The sequence below is a fragment of the Ascaphus truei genome, chromosome 1 (genome assembly GCF_040206685.1).
Source record: "Ascaphus truei isolate aAscTru1 chromosome 1, aAscTru1.hap1, whole genome shotgun sequence".
Taxonomy (NCBI): domain Eukaryota; kingdom Metazoa; phylum Chordata; class Amphibia; order Anura; family Ascaphidae; genus Ascaphus; species Ascaphus truei.
The window spans coordinates 145,662,465-145,688,442 of NC_134483.1; the positions used below are offsets into that span (position 1 = coordinate 145,662,465).

Genomic DNA, 25,978 nt, shown 5'->3' on the forward strand with positions numbered 1-25,978 from the left:
TAATTTTATTTTAGATATATTTGTTTAAAGCTCCACTGATGTACCTATACACTTAACATTTTTGAGGCGGTGTTTTAAAAAGGGTGTAGTCTTCCTTTAGAGCAGCAGTGACACACGCTCTGCTAATTGTGGAATAATGAGAATGTTGTCAGCTCTGTGTGAGCGCAACATTCCAATATCTCATTGAGATACCGAATGGAGGTTGGGTGAGGTAGACTATAACACTGATTACAGTAGTTGCACTCTGCCAGCATCTCACCTTTAATTGCACAATTTATATCCATGATATCCAGGTATAAGAACCATTACTGTGTGTATAAACTTGGGAAATCTTATGATAACAAGAAGGTAATTTCACCAAATATCTTATCATCGTATACATCATATATTTCTCGCTCAATCCCCATGAAAATTAGCACAATTGTATGTCTGTTATGTAGATTGCAAAACATACTGGACACCTAACAAGCTCCTATTAAACCCCCAAAATACCCACAACATATATATAAGCATATGAGTGTCAGATGAGTGCTACTGAGCATGGCAATATGCATTAAAACCAGAGACATAACATAAAACACAGACAAAGCTCAGTTTTTAGCACATCTAGTGAGACTCATACACGGTACAGTGCCTAAATATATATGGATAAATATCTAATAAGTAAATGGTCTTTTAGTTTGACATTTTTGGCCAAAATTGTTGTAAGCCCCTGAGCCAACGCCAAGGCAGACCACATATCAGGGGTCCCTAACGCTAATATAAATTCTTAATAACCTGTTTAATAACAGGAAGAATGATTTATAGTAAATCTGTCAATATTAGCTGCAAAGTTCTGTCTGACTGAAGCTTTTATTAACCTGTACATTACCAGGAAAAGCACTCTGTATTAGAGATGTCACAGCCAAACTGCAAGCAGGCAAGTTCCCCTGAGTGGAAGATGCTATGGAGTGAGCCCATAACCATTTAAATGTGGGAGGGGGTGAGCTTAAATTAAGTAGGAGGTTGCCAACCTCCAATCAGCCATGACTAGCTGGACAAGAATTGCAAAACATACTGGACACCTAACAAGCTCCTATTAAACCCCCAAAATACCCACAACATATATATAAGCATATGAGTGTCAGATGAGTGCTACTGAGCATGGCAATATGCATTAAAACCAGAGACATAACATAAAACACAGACAAAGCTCAGTTTTTAGCACATCTAGTGAGACTCATACACGGTACAGTGCCTAAATATATATGGATAAATATCTAATAAGTAAATGGTCTTTTAGTTTGACATTTTTGGCCAAAATTGTTGTAAGCCCCTGAGCCAACGCCAAGGCAGACCACATATCAGGGGTCCCTAACGCTAATATAAATTCTTAATAACCTGTTTAATAACAGGAAGAATGATTTATAGTAAATCTGTCAATATTAGCTGCAAAGTTCTGTCTGACTGAAGCTTTTATTAACCTGTACATTACCAGGAAAAGCACTCTGTATTAGAGATGTCACAGCCAAACTGCAAGCAGGCAAGTTCCCCTGAGTGGAAGATGCTATGGAGTGAGCCCATAACCATTTAAATGTGGGAGGGGGTGAGCTTAAATTAAGTAGGAGGTTGCCAACCTCCAATCAGCCATGACTAGCTGGACAAGAATTGCAAAACATACTGGACACCTAACAAGCTCCTATTAAACCCCCAAAATACCCACAACATATATATAAGCATATGAGTGTCAGATGAGTGCTACTGAGCATGGCAATATGCATTAAAACCAGAGACATAACATAAAACACAGACAAAGCTCAGTTTTTAGCACATCTAGTGAGACTCATACACGGTACAGTGCCTAAATATATATGGATAAATATCTAATAAGTAAATGGTCTTTTAGTTTGACATTTTTGGCCAAAATTGTTGTAAGCCCCTGAGCCAACGCCAAGGCAGACCACATATCAGGGGTCCCTAACGCTAATATAAATTCTTAATAACCTGTTTAATAACAGGAAGAATGATTTATAGTAAATCTGTCAATATTAGCTGCAAAGTTCTGTCTGACTGAAGCTTTTATTAACCTGTACATTACCAGGAAAAGCACTCTGTATTAGAGATGTCACAGCCAAACTGCAAGCAGGCAAGTTCCCCTGAGTGGACCTATTTTGATCTGGTTTGAAACTGATTGCCGGCCAATTCAGTTAAACAACAATTCTACTTGTTACCAAGTAGAACAAAGAAAAAACCAGTCAAACAAAAAAGTAAATGAATCCAACAAGTACACTGCTAAAGTGCACTTAAAACAGAAGGGTTAATTCTGAAGAACCCTTGATGGGGGGTACCGAGCAAAGCACCCCGCCTAACGCCCACTGGGAGGCAAACTCTGAAACCGTCCCAGTGGACTCGGCGTACGAGTACTCTGCCCGAATACGGGAGTGCACCAGCGCCCGGAACATGGCCATGATGTTTGTTGGGACCCTCCCCTCCAAACACTGCTTCCTGGTTTTACAAATGGCTACCTTAGCCAATGCCAGGAGCAGGTTGACCAGGAGATCCCTAGGCTTATCGTTCCGGGACACTGGGCACCCAAAAATAAAAAGTTGAGGGGAAAAACCCAGCCAGAACTGCAGGAGAAGGCTCCTCAAGAAGGACATGAGGGGCTGCAGTCTAGCGCAACTCGAATAAATGTGATATACGGACTCCCGCTCGCCACAGAAGGGACAGGCGGCGGGGGAGTCCGTGAAGTGTGCCAAATACTCTCCTGTGCTCAGTGCACCGTGGAGGACCCTCCAACCCAAATCCCCGGCGGGACCGGGAACCAAAGATGAATAGAGTTCCCTCCACCGGGGTCTCTCGCCCTCGTTCGCAGGGAATACCCGCCTCCAGATGGTGTCTGGGCGGGTGACAAGGGCGAGGTAATGCACTATATGGAGCACAAGAGAATACAGGACTTTCCTCGGCATGCCGCGGAAACACGCCGGGGACATATCCCCCAACTTGCTGAGGTTGGGGGAAAGAAGAGCCCGAGGGGGCTGCCGCGGCTTCGGTTCCACGCAAAAATCCGGAGAGCTGAAGTTGATAGGCTGACAAGGCTCTCCGGTCTGCAATAACCCCTCAATGAAGGTGCGTGAGTCGGGGTGGATGGCATCCGTAATCTCCTGGATCAAGCGACGAGGGACGCGGGCAGTACGCAGACCCATACGGGGCGCGAGCACCTCTGCTCTTACCCAGTATCGCCGCCCATAGTCCAGGAGATCCCCGACTCTGGTCACCTGCGCCAGGATTAGCCGGCGGCAAATAGAGGGTGAATCCAACATCCGAGCCCCCACTGCCGGATTATACAGCAGGGGCTCGGCGAGGAAATCAACCCCCACCGCCTGTTCCTTCCTGGTCGCGGAGACCAGTTTCCAGGCCTTAAGTAAGTCCCGATAGTATGCCGGCAGCACCGAGAGGTCTCTACCTAAACCCTCGGGCCTGATGATAAACAGTTGCCGATCATACCTCATATTGCGCAGCTGGCGAAAGAAACTGGTTGCCAGCTGGCACCACTGCGGAGACGGATCTGCGAATAGGTATCTCTGCAGGTATTGGAGGCGGAAAGTGTGTAACTGGGAGCGAACACACACCACTCCCTGTCCACCCTCCTCCAAAGGGAGACACGCAACTCCCGCAGAGACCCAATGCTTCCCTATCCAAAGAAAATCCATCAACTTCCTCTGGATCTTGTTGATAAATTCGGGGGTCGGACCCATGGCTATCAGCCGGTGCCAAAGCTGACTGGCCACCAGCTGATTAATCACCAGGGTTCTTCCCCTGAGGGAAAGCATTCTCGACAGATACACCCATGACCCCAGACGAGCAATGACCCGTTCTTCAAGATCACTGAAGTTTTCCGGGGCCGGGACCTCCGCAGCAGACAGGTAGACTCCCAGATACTTGAGAGTATCGCCCTCCCACGAGACATTCCGAAACGCGGGGGGCAAGGAGTCCACCTGTAAGGGACCCACCAGAATGCCAGAGCACTTGGACCAGTTGATCCGAGCAGAAGAGGCCGCGGTATAGACCTCTTGGCACGCTTGTGCCCGCTCTAGATCATCTAGGTCCTGGGCCACGAGGAGCACGTCATCGGCATAAGCCGACAGGACTACCCGCATGTCAGGTTCCCGCAGCACCAGCCCGGTGAGCCTCCTCCTCAGTAGGCAGAGGAAGGGCTCAATGGCCAGCGCGTACAGTTGCCCAGACAGGGGGCACCCTTGACGTACTCCCCGACCAAACACAAAAGGTGCCGTCAGGGACCAGTTGATCTTCACCAGACACTCTGCAGAGGCGTACAGCATCTGGAGAAAGCCCACAAATTGTGGGCCGAAGCCAAACGCCTGCAGGGTCTGCATAAGGTAACGGTGATCCACTCTGTCAAACGCCTTCTCTTGATCTAGGGACAGGAAGGCGAGTGATAGACCAGTCCTTTGTGCGTAATGCATCAGGTCCCGGACCAGAAAGATGTTGTCATGAATACTACGGCCCGGGACAGTATAGGACTGGTCGGGGTGAATCACCTCTGCCAGCACGGACTTGAGCCTCAGCGAAAGCGCTTTGGCTACGATCTTATAGTCCGTGCTGAGCAGTGATACCGGTCGCCAGTTGGAAATCTGGCGGAGATCCCCCTTCTTCGGCAGCAGAGACAGTATTGCCCGCCGACACGAAAGGGGCATCTCACCGGTCTCCAGGGCTTCGGCTAGGACCTCGGTGAAATCAGGTCCCAGCATCTCCCAGAAAAACCGGAAGAACTCCACAGTCAGCCCGTCTAGACCCGGCGTTTTTCCGCGGGACATGAGATTGAGGGCTTCAGAGAGCTCGGCCATGGTCAAAGGTAACTCAAGCAGCTCCCTTCCATCCTCACTGACCGTGGGAAGCCCCTCCCATAAGACCCTGCATTTATCTGGCTGGATTGACTCCGGAGAGAAAAGATCTACATAGAATCTCCGGGTTCTGTCCCGGATGCTCTCCGGGTCAGTCAAAGGAGTACCGTCCTCTGCCAACAAGCAGGTGATATGTCTACGGTTTCCCCTCTTTTTCTCCAGCGCGTAGAAGAGTCGCGACCCGCGATCCATCTCGCGAAGGAAGTGGATGCGGGATCGCACATACGCCCCCCGAGCTCTCCGATCTTCCAAGTCCCGGAGAGCGTACTTCCTCTCCACGTACATACTCTGCAGGTATTGGTCTCCTTCCACAGACAGCCTCTTCTCGAGATCGAGCACCTCCTCCCTGAGGGCCTTGATCTCAGCATCGCGCTGCCTGCTGGCACCTCTGGTATACTCCTGACACACGAGGCGCAGATGAACCTTGCCCACGTCCCACCACTGCTCTAACGTGGCAAAGTCTGACCTGCAACCTCTCCAGGCCATCCAAAAGTCTCGGACCGACGTCTCAAACCCCTTGTCCTCCAACAAAGTATTGTTGAAGTGCCAATATGCGGCTGAAGGTGCTGCAGGTAGCAGCGTCACCGTCACGGACGCACAATTGTGGTCCGAAAACGGCGCCAGCCTAATGGCACTGGACTGGGCTCGCGACAGGCTGTGGCTGGAAATATACAGCCTGTCTATCCGGGACCAGGACATCCGTTCACCCCTAAACACCCTAACATGTGTGAACTCAGTGGATGCCTCAGGATGTTGTTCTCGCCAGACGTCTACCAAGGAGTAGCGGGTGATGACCTCCCGCAAGGCCGACGCAGAACACGGGTGTGGCTCCGGACCATTCCGGTCTTTCCGAGCCTCGAGGGTACAGTTAAAATCACCCCCGAGCACCACGTATTCGTTCGTGTCGACTGTCTCCAGGTATTCAGACATTCTGATGAAGAACTGCCTTCTCAGGGGTCCGGTGGCAGGAGCATACACGTTCAGGAAATTAAACGTGTAGTCCTCATGTCGGACCCTGATATGCAACAGGCGACCTGGAACAACCGTTTTGGCAAGCAGCAGCTCAGGTTGAAAGGATTCAGAGAACAGGGTCACCACCCCACAAGATGTCGAAGTGAGGTGGCTGAAAAAGACCTTGCCTCGCCACTCCAGATGCCAGCTGGCTTCAGCCTCTGGAGTGGTATGGGTTTCCTGCAGGAAACTCACAGAATACTTTCCCTTCTGTAAAAAGGAGAGTACCTGGAACCTGCGCAACCCGTCCTTACAGCTGTTTACGTTAAGCGTACCGATGCTCAAAGCCATTGGTAGTCAAAGAGTTTTTCCGTCCCACAGGCGCTCAGGGTGCTATACCCCGAGAAGCCTTTACGTGCTCTCGCATCAATTTGTAGAACTTTAGGGCACGAACATGTTCATTAGACCCTGAGATTCTGGCCTTGCGGTTGGCCCTGGTGTATACAAAAAGAGAGTGGAGAATGAACGAAGCATCCTTCCACTTCTTGAGGGCCAACTTCACCTTCTTTTTTCCTTGCTTGTGAAGGGTATCTCCTAGGAACTCATCTATCTCCTGGGCAGGGATAACGGGGCTCAAGGAGCCCACCGACTCTGCGGTGCCAGAGGATGCCTCACTGAGCCCCAACTCCCCAAGCTCCTCTTGGCTGAAAAACTCAAGACCCCCGCCCCTCTCTGTGGGAGCCTTTCTCAGCCCTAGAGTGGGTCCCCTCTTCGGTGTTTCCACGAGGGGGTCCACTATATCCTCCACATCCAACCCCTGGGTAGAATCTTCAGGGGTATCTGGAGGCGGTATGATGGAGGCAGCGGTCTCCCGAGTGTCCTCGGGGGCCACAGAGGCACCCAGTGCCCTCCTAATCTCCTCTATCGCCGTGTGGATAAATGGGATGCCACAGGTGTTCTCACCAACCGCGGGAGGGCACTCGCCAACCACGGGAGGGCACTCGCCAACCGCGGGAGGGCACTCGCCAACCGCGGGAGGGCACTCGCCAACCGCTGGAGGGCACTCGCCAACCGCTGGAGGGCACTCGCCAACCGCGGGAGGGCACTCGCCAACCGCGGGAGGGCACTCCTCAGCATGCACCCCAAGGAGAGAGTCCAGCTTGGCAGTCATCTCTGACAAAGACCAAAACTCTCTGCGAAGAGGGCTCACGTCAGACACCCTCCAAGTGTATCCTGAATTGCTCGCTAAAGCCTCCTCTCCTACACCTGCCTTCCCTGCTCCATCCTCTAAATCCTCAACCATGGGGGTCAGCCCTAGCCAATCCCCTCCTTCCGGTGACATAAAACCTGACTCGGCCTCAGGCGCTTCACCCAAAGGTGGTACAGCCGGAGGGAGATTCTGGTCGACCCCCGAGTCTCCGAAGACAGCTACTTTCGGTGTGATAGGTTCACCGAAGCACAAGTCCCCGGGGGATGTTCTCCAACTGGGAGGAGTGTTGGAAGGCTTCCCAACGTCCATTTCTAGGGGCAAAGCCTCATGTTGTTGAGCACTTTGACCTTCCACCCCAGGGACGCCGGGTACCTCCTCTTCCCCTTGTATTCCCTCCAGATCTTCGAGGGGGGGGGGCTGCATATTTATGGATTCCGGCTCACACTGGCTAATCCTAACCAGTGGGCCAGACAGGGCCACCCTGTGCGGAATTGCTGTTACATTCCGCTTCGGAGACTTCTGAGGGTGAACGTAATACGGTTCACCCTCCTCGCCCTCCTCAATCACCCTCTTGTTTTTGTTTTTAAAAGGCTTCTTCCTGGGGGGTGCTTCCCCAGAAGAGGGTGCCACTGTCTCTCCAGCCGGAGCTTCCTCCTGCTCCCCCGCACCCTGTACGGTGCTTACATTGGGGGTAAGGTGTTCTTGGGGGGGGACAGTGACAACAGAGGGTGACTGTTCTGGGGTGACTCTTTTCTTCTCCCTCTTTTTTGGGGGGAGAGGTTCAGATGTCACTGTTTGAGATGGAGCAGTGACATCTTCTGTGGTCCCAGGGGGGACCTGGGCTCTCAAGGGCTTTTCCTTCTCCCTCTGTTCTTTGGGGAGAGGTACAGACGTCACTGTTCCAGATGGGACAGCGACATCTCTTGTGATCCCAGGACGGACCTGGGCCCCTGAGGGCCCCGCTGTGGTGGGCACAGCGGTACGGGGTGTCTTGGCAGAGGGAGGGGTGGGTGTAGGAGTTGGGATAGGTACTCTGTTCCCTTTGAGGCAACTCCTGCGAGTATGCCCCAGCTCCTTGCACAAATAGCACCTTACCCCCTCCGTGCCATAGTACACGGTGTATGTTATGCCCTCGTAGCGCACCCCAAAAGAACCCTCCACAGATTCAGTGCTCCCCGGCAGCAGCAGTTGTACCTGCCGCCTAAATGAGAGCACATGCCTCAGCGCCCTATCTCTACAGCCCAAAGATAATTTTATTATGGGGGACTTAATGTCTCCCAGGGCTTGCAGGTATGGCTTCATGAGGCTATCTGGGATGAAGGGGGGCACATTTGACAGAATGACCTTTGTGCCTAACCCCTCCATTGGCTCTATAGGGATGTATTTCCCCCCTACACTGATGCCTTTCTGCACCAGGGTGTGAGTGGCAGCCAGCGTACGGAGGAAGAAAATGCCCCTCCCATACATTTTGCTGGCCGCCACCACAGCAGAGGGACCCACCACATCAGCCACAGCCCTCACATATATCTCCATGTTTAGGCCAGGAGACATTGGGCACCTCACCCCAAGCTTCCTGCTCAGACAGGGCGTGGCCCCAACATTGTTGTTGCTGGGGCCATCGCCTGCAACTGCCACATGCGCCCATGTTGGAACTGGGACTGCAGGGGTTACGCTGCTAACAGGTGCTGGGGGAGGCGTGGCCAGGGCACTGGAAGGACCAGGCCTAGGGCTGTGACTAAGAGTGTTGCTCCTAGGGGCCACAGTTTTTGGTGTTTTATATCCGGGCGTCGCCCCCGTTGCCGCACTTGTCCTATTCCCCTTTCCAGGCATGATACCAAATAAGCCTCTAAGTCAGGGGAGGGTATTGCTTAGGGAGAGAGGTACAGAGAGGAAACTGTCTCTTTAAGAAGAGATCTCTCTGCAAGGGGAAAAAAACAGCAGCTTTTAAAAACCTGCTGCAGTTTTAAATCTTTTTCCCCTTATTGGTTACTCTCTCTCTGTTGTAATAAGCAATCACCACAATTTTACAAGTCTTTATAGAAAAGACACAGAGCTCTCAATTGCAAGTGAGAAAGGAATCAGGCTTAAGAAAACAAAAGAGTGAAATTGGAAGTTTAAACAACCAGTAAAAACCTCCAGTAGTGAGGGAGGAGAGAGGGGGTAAAACTGCAGTTTTCCAGCCAGCTAAACTGCAGCTATGCTGGGTTAAAACACTGCAGCCCCTGGGTGAAAACCAAAAATGGTTTTTAATCCTGAAAATGCACCCAAAACCCTCTATAAAAACTCCCAGTATACTCACAGTATACTCCCCCACAGATCCACAACAAAAATAACAAAAAAAGAAAGAATAAAGCCGATTCCTTACCAAAAGCCTGGGAGCTCTGCACATACGCTTCTGAATGGAAGGAGAAGCAGGATCCAGCCAGGAAAAAACACTCACAGCCAAACTGCAAGCAGGCAAGTTCCCCTGAGTGGAAGATGCTATGGAGTGAGCCCATAACCATTTAAATGTGGGAGGGGGTGAGCTTAAATTAAGTAGGAGGTTGCCAACCTCCAATCAGCCATGACTAGCTGGACAAGAATTGCAAAACATACTGGACACCTAACAAGCTCCTATTAAACCCCCAAAATACCCACAACATATATATAAGCATATGAGTGTCAGATGAGTGCTACTGAGCATGGCAATATGCATTAAAACCAGAGACATAACATAAAACACAGACAAAGCTCAGTTTTTGTAGATTAACACAATATAAGAAGCACAATGTAGACAATTAACTGATGTTAGCTAAATTAGATACACTGCGGTTGGTTCATGTTCATTAAATGAGAAATAGGTGTTTTTCCTTCGTAGCTTGTAAATGTGTTAAACTGGTGTAATCTAATCGGAAATACTAACATATTATATACTCTACACTATAAAATTTGAGTTCAAAGTATGGTTTATGTGTGAGTTCAAAACGTCCTCTTTCTCCTGAGGGCACGCCCAAAGATATGAGCGCCACCATCTGATTGCATAATTGATGACGTATTGATGCAGCTGCTGCCACTCCTGAACGATATGAATTAGTTTTTTAGTCCTGCTAGCAACCATCCTTAACCAGGAAACATTTTATATAAGCGTTTTGGACCATAATTCTTGCTCTGTCTCAAGCACTTTTATAACATGTTTATCTTCTTCACTAAACACCAATTTGAAACTATGCACTTGATGAGGTCACCATGGCATCACTAATTCCAAAGAATATTTATTAGATTATCAAAGAATTCTTAAATGTAATACTCTACTGCGACAGACCTATAATTGCTCAAATTTGAATTGAAAATTTGGTAATTTTTCTGCAAAAATAAAAGGGGTCCCGTTTTTCCTGAACACAATGTATATACCGGTATGTATATATATAATCGTGTATGTTACTGTGTATCAGAGAGTCAGCGACTACAGCAAGACCTTCTGAAAGTGGAACAGCTGGAATCCAAGATCAACACTGAACTAACCACCCTGAAGGACAAAAATCAGCAAATGACAGACGGCTTAAAAACATACAGCAACTTGGATGCCCTCAGAGCATCTGGAGAAGAAAAGAAAAAGGTAATGAATACCCGATTTCTTGCTTGTTCTTCTGGGCACACTTAAAAAAAAAATCCCTTCCACGTCAGTATTTAAAAAAAAAAAAAAGTAACCGAACTCCAGAGAAATCCCCAGGATTACCTCAATTTCGTCTGATGGTAAAATAAATAGAAATGTATATGGCCACCAGAGACCCCAACAGAAAGCCATACTATTATCTCCTAATGATACGCTGACTTTGTTTTGCACACGAGTGACCTGAGCCCATCAGTGCTGGACAATACTGCACTATATTGCTGTGTTGTTGGACCCCTCATCGTTGAGTTAAGTTACAGAAGAATAGATATACGGGTTAGATAGAAATATCAGCAATTTTAAGAACTATTTACCACTTTAGAATTAAATTAAATATGTTTAAAATGGAGACAAATAGAACACAATTGAGTATTTGTATATGACCAACCAGTTGTGTCCGTAAATGTTCCCTCCATGAAGTCTACAAATTAATTTGGCGGATTGGGCTCTAAAACATTACATATTCATGCAGGGATGGAAATATATTGGACGCTCTGCCCGCTATATTGCCCGCCCCTGGTTTCAGTGCACAGCGTGGCAGGGGGAGGAGTGTTTGTGTGTGAGAGAGTGTCTGTGAGAGAGAGTGTCTGTGTGCAAAGGAGATAAAGTAAGTGTGTGGGAGAAAGTGAGTGTCTGCGTGTGTGTAAGAGAGTGTGTGTGTCTGTTTCTCACAGATACTCACTGACACACATACAAAGCCACCAACTGGTTAGGGGTGCAGGGGGATAGCTGAAACGCCGTGTGTGCACCAAACAAAACGCGGGCTCCTACAAATTCTGGCTGCCTCATCTAAGTATTTTATATCTTTGGCCAACTTGGGAAGTGTACATTTGTAAGGTGATATAATAGACGGAAGTATAGACACTAATCTATTAGACATAGTAGTTTAGTTCCATTTTATGCTTATGACATTGTTTTAAACTTCATTAATTATAATATAAGTTGCATGGCGAAAATAGGGATTTCAATTTTAGTTGTTTTTTGAAAAAGTGATGAAACTATTAAATAAATTAATTTCAACCATTTAAAAATTGCAGGGCCTTTTGAAAATATATTTAAGTCACAGAGCCCAAACCTAGGGTTTATCAGCATGTCTGTCTCATACATCTACTAACCTATTAATATAGAAGTCTTTATCGTATCCCACTCTAGGGTCTATAAGGCAAACGTGATGCAAATATGGAATGGTTGCACCAGAGTTATGAAAGAAAAACAAAACTATTGCATTAATGAGATTTGTTTTGGTTGATACATATGGTGCAGAGCTTTTAACCCAGAAGTGCACTTCTTTTTTCCTTGATACATTGGCACCTCCCTCTCTTCTGTAAGGCCTGACTGTCCTAACATCTTGCTCCAATGAAAAATGTAAATGTATGTTGCCATAAACATTTATAATTCTTCTTCATGCCCGTGTTATTCCACACTCTTTTCCATCTCCACTTACTGTTTATTTTTCTTATAACAGAGGAATATAAAAAAAAGCATGTTCTATTCTGTTGAGTTAGTGAACTGTGAAATGTCTATTTGTTATTATACCTATCACATTTTCTTATATCGCCGTTGTTCCTTTCTGTGAATGTCTTGGGTTGGAGATATTTCTCCAATTTTCATCAGACAGTTTAGTTGAAGAAAGTTAGAGTAATCGTGTTGTAACCATTTTTTCTGTTTTCCGGTCATCAGAAACTCCAAGAGGATAAGATCTATTTATCCAAACGCAGAGACACTTTTAAGAAAATAATAGAGCAGCTGAATTCTGAAAATGAAAAACTGAAGTCTCAGCTCCAGGAGAACGAGACCCACTCTCAGGTATTGTGTGACCTGCAAACACACAGAGGGGCTTATACAGTAACATGTTTAGTACTGACACACCAAATCTCCCATTCAAGTCAGTGGGAGTTTCTGTGTGGTAGTCTTGAATCGGCACTATCACACTTTATTAAATAAACCCGGTAGAGGTGATTTAGATATGTTTTTATTCTCTCAAGTAGTAGCATTGCATTGTGAGATGATTCGTTTTGTAATGTAAATGAATTTAGTGTGCAGGTAACATTCATCGGTCTAGAGTAAAAGGAAAATGATACTTGTAGAGTAGTTATGAGTTGATGTGAGGTGGACTTTCGTGGGAGGGCTACTGAAAGAGATTTAGTTACATTCTGAAGATTATACCAGAGATTAGTATGGTATTCCATAAGAAGAGAAGAGGTCTGCTTGGCCAGAATGGAGTTTGTACTGAGCGGTGATATACAGAGAGGGGGACAGGTATGTCTTGCTTTAAAGGCAAGAGGGAAGTAATATTTAGACGTTAATAGTATTCAGATGAATGGATCTAACATCACTCCAAACAAGGGGAAGAGGGCTGGACATTATTTTGAATGAAGGCTTTAGTTAGTAACTTTTGTGTAGAATAAATTGACTGGGGAAAAAATGAGAAGCAGGAAGGACAAATAAGAGATAACAGTAGCTGAGGAAGTGGGGATAAGAGACTGAGAGTTTTCTCTGTAGAGTGAGAGAAGGGGTGTATCTTAGCTACAGTAGGTTATGTAGAAAGATACAAGTGTATGAATGTGACTGTGATATGACTGAGTGTGATAGAAAGAAGTTAAAGCAGCAATCCCACATATTATTGTTGTTGTTTTTTTTTTTTAATTTATTGATTCTACAGAGCTGAAATGTGCTATTTTTAACTATGTAGTATCCCCTCTTTACCGAAATACTTACAATTTTATTTGCTGACATTTCAGCACCAATTTAGAATATCAAAATGGCCAGCTTTCAAATCCCCTTTGTATTACGTTTAACAATAAGAATATCTGTCTATACTCCAATTGTCAGGCGTTTTAAAGCTTTATGACGCTTACTCTATATGCGCCAGCACGGCTGTTTTTGTATGAAATTCCCCATTGATGTCTGAAATAGCTAAGTTTTCTTATTGCAGATTTTACAATATTTCAACAAAATAATGTTCTTGTGAGGAAGTCGCCTCACATTAATGTCCTGTTGATGCTAAAACATTGGAAAAGGAGTAGAATGAACCCTGCATTTTACAATCTTCACACTGCAGCCCTGCCCTTATCACTGATTCTAGCATCAGACAGGAAACACAACTGTACAAGTCGGAATGTTTTATCTGTACAGCTAAGGGTTAGTGACTAGGTCAGGCTACACTATGAGAGATTTAAGGCATTCAGGAGCTCGGGAGGGCAGGCTAGTAAAACAAAATACGGCAAAAATATTTCATAGTACAATAAAGAGAAAAAACAAGTGGGAGCCCATGCACATGATTGTATAGTATTCTGGGCATCAGTGGTGCGTAAAACAAGTGTCATTACATACTAATTTAAATCGATTCTAATTGTGCGCTAAGGTTAATGGTTACACCAAGGTACAATTTGACATGTGATTTTGACACAGTTTCAACACATTTTGATGCACATATACAAGTGGTTTTAGTACATAGTACATACCATTTACATTTGTGCGCCATGGTCATCACACAAGTGTGCGCAGTATAACGGCCTAAAACATATTTTTTACACTTATGGCGCACATTGAAGGAAAGAGTTCGTAACATACGGTAGACACACACACGTCCAAATGAGAGAGATTAGGAAAAAGTGTCTACAGAGATAAACATATGATACATCATTTGACCCAAGGTCCTGCATTTAGTAAGCTATCTTCCACTATAAGATTCAAAAATATGTTTTCAGGACCCAAAGAGGGTTATGATATAGACAAAATCTCTCTTGTTTGTTCTGGAAATAGGGATGTCTGTATATTCATATTTCAACTGCCGTTACGGGTTTAGATACCTTTAATTGCGTTGCACATAATATGGCTTTTATGTTTCAAATGGAGATTCCACATGTCACTTTCCATATATATACATATAACATTTGATACAAATTAATGTATAGCAATGTATCTAATGAGTTGTCACTTTCCCTTTGTGGGAGAAACCTATAATGAATTGTATGTGTGTACTGGTTCATCTCTTAAAAATGCCACTACCGTGATGCCTTATCAACTTGAGTAAATGTGTAGGATCGATAAATCCTAATATTTTTGTGTTCTTTTCTTGTATATACAGTAGCTATGTGGTTGTTTTCACTCTTGGCACTTGTTAATGTTTCATTTTTTGTGTGTTTTTCAGCTCACAAATTTGGAAAGGAAATGGCAACACCACGAGCAGAATAACTTTGTGATGAAGGAATGTATCCTTGTTGAAATTATTTGCTGGGTACAGAAGCTACGTAGGAGTTTCAAACATTACCAGACAAAGCCTTGCTGAATAATGTTTTCCACATACATTCCCAGTCACAGCTGGGGGCCTTGCTACAGATTAATTTTTTTAGAATGATTGTTCATGTTCTGAGAAAAGCAGCAATGAAATATATGTAGAGTCATATTTTAATGAAACTGTAATGTATTTAATTCTATTTTTTAATAACCAGAGTAGTAACCTAAAGAAAACATTGAATGAAATGAGGGACCTAAATCTTGATGATTCAAAAGAAACTAAACATTTTTAATGTAACAAAGTAAACTATTTACAGTACATAATAGGAAGAGAATGAATTGGAAGTATATTTCCATTATAAGGCATCTTGCAATAATAACATTAGTGGCACATATTTTTTTAATTTTATTTCCAGGTTATTTACCTATTAATTTAAATGCTAATGGAAGCATTTGGCTATCCTTAGACAGAATAGAAGTGAAAAGCGTTAATGTTTTTGACAATATAAATTACTTTTAAATTAAAAGTTTAATACATTTAAATTACATGCCGGGGGAGGCGTGAGGTCTCTGTAACTCACTTACATGCTCTCTGCGGGTCTTCGGCGAAGCGTCGCCATGGCGGGGTCAAGTGACATCATGCGTGGCCATGGCAACGCGCGTCAAATAACACAACGGGTCACGTGACATGAAGTCACATGACCAGCAGCGTCATTTGACAGCGAGCCATTGGAAAAGGGGGGCACAAACGCTGCGGTTCCCGGGCAGGGGGGGCGCAGCTCAAGAAGTTTGCACACCCCTGCTGTTGAGTATAAACCAGGGGTGCGCTAACTGGGGGGGTGCAAGATTTCCGGGGGGGGGGGGGAGCGAGGCAAAAAATGATGCAGCGGGGTCACATGACAATGGCAATGCAGCGTTACAATACGTTGTTATGTCAGAAGATGCCGGACACCTGGTAAGGGGAGGGGGGCGCGAACAGGAGTGGAGAGCAGGCAGGGGGGTGCAGACTGAAAAGTTTGCGCACCCCTTGAACTATTTAGATCAGATTTGTGGAAATATGGAAAAAGGAGACACTGTGTGCTCATTAGCATGTCACTACCCAGAATACCTAGCTGCAGTGGAAGTATTGTATGCTAAGAGATAATGGTGAATAGCAGGGTTGCAGACCTGTCTGAGATGTGAATGTGCTCACAAGTGATATTTTCATTTACTGGAAATATAACAAATGTCTTTCTTTCTTTAAGGGAGGTGAGGTGTCCAGAGACCTGATATTAGTTTGAACATTGCCTGTTTTGCTTCTTTTTTCCTTGACTCCTTGAATCAGTCATAGCAACAAAGAGCCAGGAGAGTGACTTCAGGCATGTGAAGAAGAATGTAACTAAACAAATTGCTGAATACAATAAAACTCTCATGGAGGCACTGCAGAACTCCAGGAATTAAATCAAGGCTCTTCCTTCCTGCAAGCCAACAAGTTCAGCACATGAACAGTGTGAGCGGGACTGAAAGCTCACCAAAACATATTCTTTCTTGTAACTAAAATTAATATTCACAATGTAGTAGTTTCTTTGTTCCAGGGTGAATTTATACATTTATGACTGTCCACACATATCACTTATAATAATAGTACAGTATATATGTGTGTGTGTGTGTGTGTGTGTGTGTGTGTGTGTATATACAGCTGAACTCCGTTATAACGTGGTCCTCGGGGGCCACCCGATCTGACGCGTTATAACCGAGGTCGCGCAATTTTTTTTTTAAATGGCCGCCGCGCGCCCTGATCGGAAGGAGGAGGCAGGAGTGAGGCGCCGGCAGACCCAGCAGCTCCCCCAGCAGCCCCACCCCGATCCCCAGAAGCCCCACCACGATCCCCCAGCAGCCCCACCACGATCCCCAGCACCATCAGAGGTAGTGGGGGAGGGGGGTGGTGTTTGTGTGTGTGTAAGTGTTGGCAAAAAAATTTTTTATATTCGGGGTCCACACTCACACCGCGTTATAGCAGATCACGCAATAACGGGGTTGAGCTGTGTATATATATATCTATATATAGATAGATATATATATATCTATATATAGATATATATATATATATATATATATATACACACACACATATATATAGATATATATATATATATATATATATATATACACATACATAATTACATACACACAGTGGTCGACAAATCACCAAAAAATCTACTCGCCACACAAAAAAAAATCTACTCGCCACCTAGTACCAAACGTGTGCTGCTTGGGCCAATAGGAGCTCGCCACGATGTTAAATCCACTCGCCCGGGGCGAGCAAATGTATAGGTTTGTCGAACACTGTATATATATATATATATACATACATACACACACACACACACACACACATACACAGTGGTTGACAAATCACCAGAAAATCTACTCGCCACACAAAAAAATCTACTCGCCACCTAGTACCAAACGTATGCTGCTTGGGCCAATAGGAGCTCGCCACGATGTTAAATCCACTCGCCCGGGGCAAGCAAATGTATAGGTTTGTTGAACACTGTATATATATATATATACTAGCTGAGAGACCCGGCGTTGCCCGTGAGTTAAATTTCCCGCTAGGAAAGGGGGGGGGGAAAGGGGGGGGACAGTGGACAAGAGGAGGGGAGGGGGGGACAAGTGGACAGGAGGGTGGGGGGCAGTGGACAGGAGGGGGGGGGCAGTGGACAGGAGGGGGGGAGACGGGACAGGGCAGGGGACGGGTACAGTGGACAGGAGGGGACGGGGACAGTGGACAGGAGGGGACGGGACAGTGGAGAGGAGGGGACGGGACAGTGGACAGGAGGGGACGGGACATGAGGGGGACTGGACAGTGGACAGCAGGGGGACGGAACAGTGGACAGGAGGGGGACGGGACAGTGGACAGGAGGGGACAGTGGACAGGAGGGGACGGGACGACAGTGGACAGGAGGGGGAGGGGACGACAATGGAGGGGAGGGGATGACACTGGACAGGAGGGGACGGGACGACAGTGGACAGGAGGGGGACGGGACAGTGGATAGGAGTGGACGGGACGACAGTGGACAGGAGGGGGAGGGGAAAGTGGACAGGAGGGGGGGTGACAGTGGACAGGAGGGGGGGGACAGTGGACAGGAGGGGGAGGGGACAGTGGACAGGAGGGGGAGGGGACAGTGGACAGGAGGGGTGTGACAGTGGACAGGAGGGGGGGTGACAGTGGACAGGTGGGGGGGTGACAGTGGACAGGAGGGGGGGTGACAGTGGACAGGAGGGGGGGTGACAGTGGACAGGAGGGGGGGTGGGTTGCTTAAAAATTCCGGGTCCCTCCTCTCCACTCCCCCTGTATGTTTCTCGGCTCCCCCCTCTCTCTACGCTCCTGACCCCCCCCCCCGTAGCTCCGGTCCCCACCCTACAGTGCCTGACACACACACAGTGTCACACACACACTGTCACACACACACACAGTGTCACACACACACACACAGTGTCACACACACACACACAGTGTCACACACACACACACACACACAGTGTCACACACACACAGTGTCACACACACACACACACACACACAGTGACACACACACACACACAGTGACACACACACACAGTGACACACACACACACACACAGTGTCACACACACACAGTGTCACACACACACACACGTCACCTCTCGTTCCGGCCGCCGCCATCTTAGTTACTCCGCGAGGGAGGAAGGGGGTCCTTCCGGCCGCCGCCATCTTAGGTGCCGTGTGTCAGCTGGCTGTCCCCCCGCCGGGGAGGGGGGAGGTGAGTTGAGCATGGGGGGGGAGGAGGTGAGTGGAGCATCGGGGGGAGGTGAGTGGAGCATCGGGGGGGAGGTGAGAGGAGCATCGGGGGGGAGGTGAGTGGAGCATCGGGGGGGAGAGTGGAGCATCGGGGGGGTGAGGTGAGTGGAGCATCGGGGGGGAGGTGAGTGGAGCATCGGGGGGGAGGTGAGTGGAACATCGGGGGGAGGTGAGTGGAGCATCGGGGGGAGGTGAGTGGAGCATCGGGGGGAGGTGAGTGGAGCATCGGGGGGAGGTGAGTGGAGCATCAGGGGGGTGGGAGGTGAGTAGAGCATCGCGGGGGGAGGTGAGTGGAGCATCGGGGGGAGGTGAGTAGAGCATCGCGGGGGGAGGTGAGTGGAGCATCGGGGGGGAGGTGAGTGGAGCATCAGGGGGAGGTGAGTGGAGCATCGGGGGGAGGTGAGTGGAGCATTGGGGGGGAGGTGAGTGGAGCATCGGGGGGGAGGTGAGTGGAGCATCAGGGGGGAGGTGAGTGGAGCATCGGGGGGGAGGTGAGTGGAGCATCGGGGGGAGGTGAGTGGAACATCGGGGGGAGGTGGGTGGAGCATGGGGGGGAGGTGAGTGGAGCATGGGGGAGGTGAGTGGAGCATGGGGGGAGGTGAGTGGAGCATCGGGGGGGAGGTGAGTGGAGCATAGGGGGAGGTGAGTGGAGCATCGGGGGGTGGGAGGTGAGTGGAGCATCGTGGGGGGAGGTGACTGGAGCATCAGGGGGAGGTGAGTGGAGCATCGGGGGGAGGTGAGTGGAGCATCGGGGGGAGGTGAGTGGAGCATCGGGGGGAGGTGAGTGGAGCATCGGGGGGAGGTGAGTGGAGCATCGGGGGGGTGAGTGGAGCATCGGGGGGGGTGAGTGGAGCATCGGGGGAGGTGAGTGGAGCATCGGGGGGAGGTGAGTGGAGCATCGGGGGAAAGGTGAGTGGAGCATCGGGGGGAGGTGAGTCGAGCATCGGGGGGGAGGTGAGTGGAGCATCGGGGGGGAGGTGAGTGGAGCATTGGGGGGAGGTGAGTGGAGCATCGGGGGGAGGTGAGTGGAGCATTGGGGGGGAGGTGAGTGGAGCATCGGGGGGAGGTGAGTGGAGCATCGGGGGGAGGTGAGTGGAGCATCGGGGGGGAGGTGAGTGGAGCATCTGGGGGGAGGTGAGTGGAGCATTGGGGGGGAGGTGAGTGGAGCATTGGGGGGGTGAGTGGAGCATCGGGGGGAGGTGAGTGGAGCATCGGGGGGGAGGTGAGTGGAGCATCGGGGGGGAGGTGAGTGGAGCATCGGGGGGGAGGTGAGTGGAGCATCGGGGGAGGTGAGTGGAGCATCGGGGGGGAGGAGTGGAGCATCAGCAGGGTTGTGAGTGGAGCATCAGGGGGAGGTGAGTGGAGCATCGGGAGGGAGGTGAGTGGAGCATCGGGGGGGAGGTGAGTGGAGCATCAGGGGGGAGGTGTGTGGAGCATCGGGGGGAGTGAGGTGAGTGGAGCATTGGAGAGGGAGGGGGGGAAGGTGAGTGGAGCATCAGGGAGGGAGGGGGGAAGGTGAGTGGAGCATCGGGGAGGGAGGGGGGAAGGTGAGTGGAGCATCGGGGAGGGAGCGGGGGAAGGTGAGTGGAGCATCGGGGAGGGAGGGGGGAAGGTGAGTGGAGCATCGGGGATGGAGCGGGGGAAGGTGAGGGGGGAAGGTGAGTGGAGCATCAGGGAGGGAGGGGGAAGGTGAGTGGAGCATGGGGGGAGGTGAGTGGAGCATTGGGGAGGGGGGGGAAGGTGAGTGGAGCATTGGGGAGGGGGGAAGGTGAGTGGAGCATCGGGGAGGGAGGGGGGAGGTGAGTGGAGCATCAGGGGGGAGGTGAGTGGAGCATGGGGGGAGGTGAGTGGAGCATGGGGGGGAGGTGAGTGGAGCATCGGGGAGGGAGGGGGGAGGTGAGTGGAGCATCGGGGAGGGAGGGGGGAGGTGAGTGGAGCATCGGGGAGGGAGGGGGGAGGTGAGTGGAGCATTGGGGAGGGAGGAGGGAGGTGAGTGGAGCATCGGGGAGGGGTGGAGGTGAGTGGAGCATCGGGGGAAGGTGAGTGGAGCATCGGGGAGGGAGGGAGGGGGGGAGTGAGTGGAGCATGGGGGGAGGTGAGTGGAGCATCGGGGAGGGGGGGAGGTGAGTGGAGCATCGGGGAGGGGGGGGAGGTGAGTGGAGCATCGGGGAGGGAGGGGGGAAGGTGAGTGGAGCATCGGGGGGGAGTTGAGTGGAGCATCGGGGAGGGGGGGCGAGTGGAGCATCGAGGAGGGGTGTGTGTGTGTGTGTGCGTGTGTTGGCCCGTCACTCTGCCTCAGGCCAATGAGAGGTGTGCGGGGGCGGGCGGCCCAAGGGAGCAATCTCATTGGCCTGGCCCAAGGTCCAATGAGATTGCCGCTAGGGACACAGGGAGGGACACAGACAGACACGGACACATAGGACACTTTCAGAAATATATAGTAAAATATATATATATATATAAGCGGGGACATGAGGGGGCATCCCCGCTCCCATCACCATAACTGCGGGCAGCAGGAGCGCCGGGGAGGGAGGTGGGGGAAGGCACAGATAATACTTACCGTGTCCTCCATCCTCCATGGGAAAAGAATGGCTGCTCGTTGGGGGCTGGCTCATATAGAGCCTGGCCGCGCGCCCTCAAAGCCTGGGAGCACGCGCCAATCAGCAGTCAGGTAGGGGGAGTTTTTTTTTTTCAGCCAGCGCGAGCAGGGAAATTTCAGCGCGAGCAGGGAAAATTTAAAAAAACAAAACACGTGTGCTGCTTGGGCCAATAGTTACTCGCCCGGGGGTTAAATCCACCCGCCCCGGGCGTGTAAATGTATAGGATTGTCGAACACTGTATATATCTATATATATATATATATATATAGCAACTGTAAATATTCCTGTATATTCATTTGCATGTCTTAGACAGGTCTGCAACCCTGTCTTTCACCATTATCACCCAGCAAACAGCACTTCCACTGCAGCAAGGGATTCTGGGAAATGACATGCAAATGAGCACACAGTGCCACTTTTTATCTCATGCTCACATTACATGAGCAACCCTTAGCCAATGCATGCTGCTTTAAACACAGCTTTTAAGCAAGGACTTGGGAGATGCAAAGTCAGTTAACCCACTCACAGACATATCTATCTATATATATACAAGAATAATAAAGTATGCACCTCTATGTGTATAATATTAATTGCGGCTAAACAATTGGTGTACCAAATGATAAGGTATGCTAAGGACCGCAGATTAACCGTGGACCTTGCATAACCGTAATAATGATTAGCCTAAAACAATATATGCACATATAATCACACTAACAATATTAAACGATATTCAAGCCAATTGCTGTGAAAGATGAATAAAGTCCAAAGTCAGACGGTAAAAGTAAATCCAGACTGCAGCTTCTATATTGATTTTGCCACATCAAGAATACCTAAATGAGAAAAGAGAAGAAAAGAAGCGCAAGCTCCATAGCATAATACTGTAGGGGTACATTTTAATGATACAAATTTAAAAAAAGGCTCTCTTGGACATACACTCACAAGAGGACTGAATAAAATAGCTTTTGTGAGATTCAATATCAATATCAGTGACGTCACTATCAGGGGTAGACAGAAGTCCTATCGCTGATGGAACAATATTCCCCAACCAGGTATGGCACAGATTAGAGTAAGTATGCACTTTGCATATGTCGTTATAGACTCTGGAGCTCAACCGCAAGGAACCTGGATATGGACCTGATGGAGAATCTCCACACCACATGCTGCATTTTGCCGGGTTGGAGGGCCATCCCTCTACTCACTGCAGTGAGTTAGTCCGGAGATCGCCTGGCTGTAGTAGATGCAAGCTGCAGGGGCTTCCTCGTGGGTATGCGATAGGGCTTCCGTGTAGTGGCGTCAGCGCGTATAATGCAACGTCCTGGCGCATTTTGTCACGTTGCGTGACTTCATCAGAGGAAAGTCACAACTGTCGAAACAACTGTCTGGCTATGTACTTTTTAAACCCAGGCTGTACTGAAAAGCTGGCATAAGCTCATAGGAGTCCATGTTAAAATGGATGAGTAGTAAAGAGTAAGGTCACGCTTATAGTCCCGGAGACAGCGACGCTGCAGTCGCTGAAAAAATTGAATTGACTTCCAGCAATCGCGACCAAGCCGTCGCATTGCTCCTACTATAAGCGAACGTTTCAATGCATTTTTGACGCGGCGTCGCCTGGACAATAAGTGCGGCCTTACACACTCCTCAGTTGCACATCATTACCTTGAATCCCTGGCTGCAGTGGAAGCACTGTTTGCTATGCGATAATGGGGAAAGACAGACCATTGGCTGAACCGCCACTATGACATGGCTGCCGCGCCAAAAGACAAAAAACTTGTCTTTTGGCAAAGGCGGTCACAGATCACTCTTTATCTCTTTATGCGCGCCCGCACATGCCGACTGGGGCCTGCCCCACAGAGGGCTGTACTAGGTGTGCGACGCGCATGTCGTCGAGCGCGCGGCCACCGGGGACAAAGCCTAAGAACTATTGAAGACTGAACCTGGACCACCATGTTCTAAACAGTGACAGCAGCTTAAGATAATGGCAAATGCTGTTTATCTGGCATTGATCTGCGCATTTCCAGACAGGAGTGAAAGACAAAATAATGCAGCATCTCTATTATCAGCTTTTTAGACTAATTTGTGTGATGCGGATGTTAATTAACGCCTTACTTGCCAGAAAGACATGATATGCAGCATCTAGATTATCAATTTTGTAGATAGTTTTGTGTATTGTGCACAAAACGAACTCCTTTACTGCCAGAAAGGCAAACAATGCATCGCTTGGTTTCTGGCAACAATAGGGTTAAAAAAAAACTCTGCAATGTGACTGCAGTAGGAGAATTAAGATGAAGGCAAAAATGCTTAGCAATCTCACTGCAAAATGTTCATTATGTCAAAGAATTCACAAGTGTCCAGGGCAGTAATCCTCAGCTTGGTTGTCTTGTCGTGTTACAACCCTAAGCATGGTTTGTTGCTAAAATGTGTAGAGCAAGACATATATTTAGAGACAGACACATACAAACGAGAGTTTTGCAAAATTGTATCAGCAAGAAGGAAAAGTTAGAGTTCATTTGGCAAGAAGCTGTGGGTGATGTGAGGTATGAAAGGGGTTTGATCACTGGCAGGGTATACAACAGGAAAAGGAGTGGATACGGCAGGGATGGTCCCGCAGTGGGGGAAGGGGAATCGAGGCGTTACAGGAACAGGACACCTAATAGAAAGGGAGGGACAGATGATAGCATGCTGGGGTGTATAATAATTACATTCTTCCCATAGCTTTGAATTTTTTGCCAGACCCCAAAATGATTGCAGATATAAATTATGAATATCAGTTAGAGAGGAAACTGGTTGGGAAGTAGTTTGACAATTATCTCTGACATGTTCCAAAGGGAGGGGTTAAAGCGATATATACTAGGTGAGGTGTTTTTTTGGGTTTTTTTAACCTGTGGTGTGAAACCCTGGGGTTTCATGGGAGGTTACCAGAGGTTCCCTAAAACAGTGGTAATAATTCAATACGTTTTAATTCATGGATTCAAATCACATATTTAAAGGGTTCAGCAGATTTTGAAAGGTTAAAGATCACTGTTCAACGTCATTAACCTATTTCTGCAAATGCATTTGCAGCGTGAAAATATAAACAAAAACTTACATTAAACTTAAAGAAATTATACAACGATATGCCTAGCTTAGAATACATTTGAACAATATTATTACATATTTTAAGTAGTGATTGAGTTTAGTATCCCTTTGTCTGCTGCAAATAAATCATAAGCTGTGTTAGTCCAGCAACTGGGGTTCTTTGCAGTAAGTCCTCATCCAATACTCGTGCTGTTGGCCTCTGCCTTTGCAATATTCTGCTTTTACTTTAATTAGTACAATTGTTATAGTACACCATATGCATTCTCACTCCTATTAGTCTACACAGAAAAGCAACGTCTTTCTCACTTTTCCTTTATTAGCTGCACTTCGAGGTTTTATCTCCAGACGAGGCCGCAAGACAAGGGTCACCTGGCCTTGGAACAAGCCAACACAAAAATATAACAAGCATATACTGAAATACAGTGGTGAGAAAACATTTGTGAACTGTCACGGGAGACCAGGTTTATTGTATACCTTTACCAGGACCATTCATTGAGCAAAATGAATTAAGGGTTAAGGTGCATGCCCAGAAAACCACCCACAGACAGCATGAAGGTATGCACCTTAACCCTGGCTGTGCTCAAAGCTGTGACCATGCAGCAAGCTTAAGCCTATAGGGAACCATGTTAAAAATGGTTATTGAGGCAAAAAGTGACACTGTGTGCTCATTTGCATGTCATTTCCCAGAATCCCTTGCTGCAGTGGAAGTGCTGTATGCTGGGTGATAATGGGGAAAGGCGGGGTTGCAGACCTGCCTAAGACATGCAGATGAGCATACAGTTATATTTGCATATTTGCTTTCCTGTGGAGGGTTTTTGTCACTTTTTTTACTCACCATAACTTAACTCAGTATTATGGTTTAGCCCAGCGGTGCGCAAACTGTGGGGCGCGACCCCCAGGGGGGGCGCGAGACTGCCGACGGGGGGCGCGGGGTTTACAGAGGCCCCGCGCGCTTCCCGAAGGCACTTAAATTAAGTGCCGGGGGAGCTGTAGGGCCTCTGTAAACCATACGTACCCGTGGCTCCGGCGGCTTCCTCCCGGCGTCGCCATGGCAACGCGGCGTCAAAATGACACCGCGAGGTCATGTGACGTCACGTTGCTATGGCAACGTGACGTCATTACGCCGGAGCGAGGGTACGTTGGGGTTGGGGGGGGCGCGGGAGTGAGGGGACAGCCGGCAGGGGGGCACAGGGGAAAAAGTTTGCACCCCCCTGGTTTAGCCTATCCCATAGCCTCTCTTGCATTCCCAGTAAAATCAACCCCACACTGATGAGACCCATCAAGGTCGAAACGGCTGTCTGTGGGTGGTTTTCTGGGCATGCACCTTAACCCTGGCTGTGCTCAAAGCTGTGACCATGCAGCAAGCTTAAGCCTATAGGGAACCATGTTAAAAATGGTTATTGAGGCAAAAAGTGACACTGTGTGCTCATTTGCATGTCATTTCCCAGAATCCCTTGCAGCAGTGGAAGTGCTGTATGCTGGGTGATAATGGGGAAAGGCGGGGTTGCAGACCTGCCTAAGACATGCAGA

At 48.3% G+C, this 25,978-nt stretch overlaps 1 protein-coding gene across 2 annotated transcripts in view; it reads left to right on the plus strand.

The window, feature by feature from the left end:
* Positions 1 to 16,505, plus strand: part of IFT74 (intraflagellar transport 74) — a 99,231-nt gene extending 82,726 nt beyond the window's left edge. For both annotated transcript variants that reach the window (XM_075595550.1, XM_075595560.1), the window contains 4 exons: positions 10,497 to 10,660; positions 12,395 to 12,520; positions 14,868 to 14,928; positions 16,278 to 16,505. In XM_075595550.1, the coding sequence (XP_075451665.1) occupies positions 10,497 to 10,660; positions 12,395 to 12,520; positions 14,868 to 14,928; positions 16,278 to 16,393 (467 nt within the window). In that variant the 3' untranslated portion in view covers positions 16,394 to 16,505. The remainder of the gene's footprint in view (positions 1 to 10,496; positions 10,661 to 12,394; positions 12,521 to 14,867; positions 14,929 to 16,277) is intronic.
* Positions 16,506 to 25,978: the final 9,473 nt, after the last annotated feature.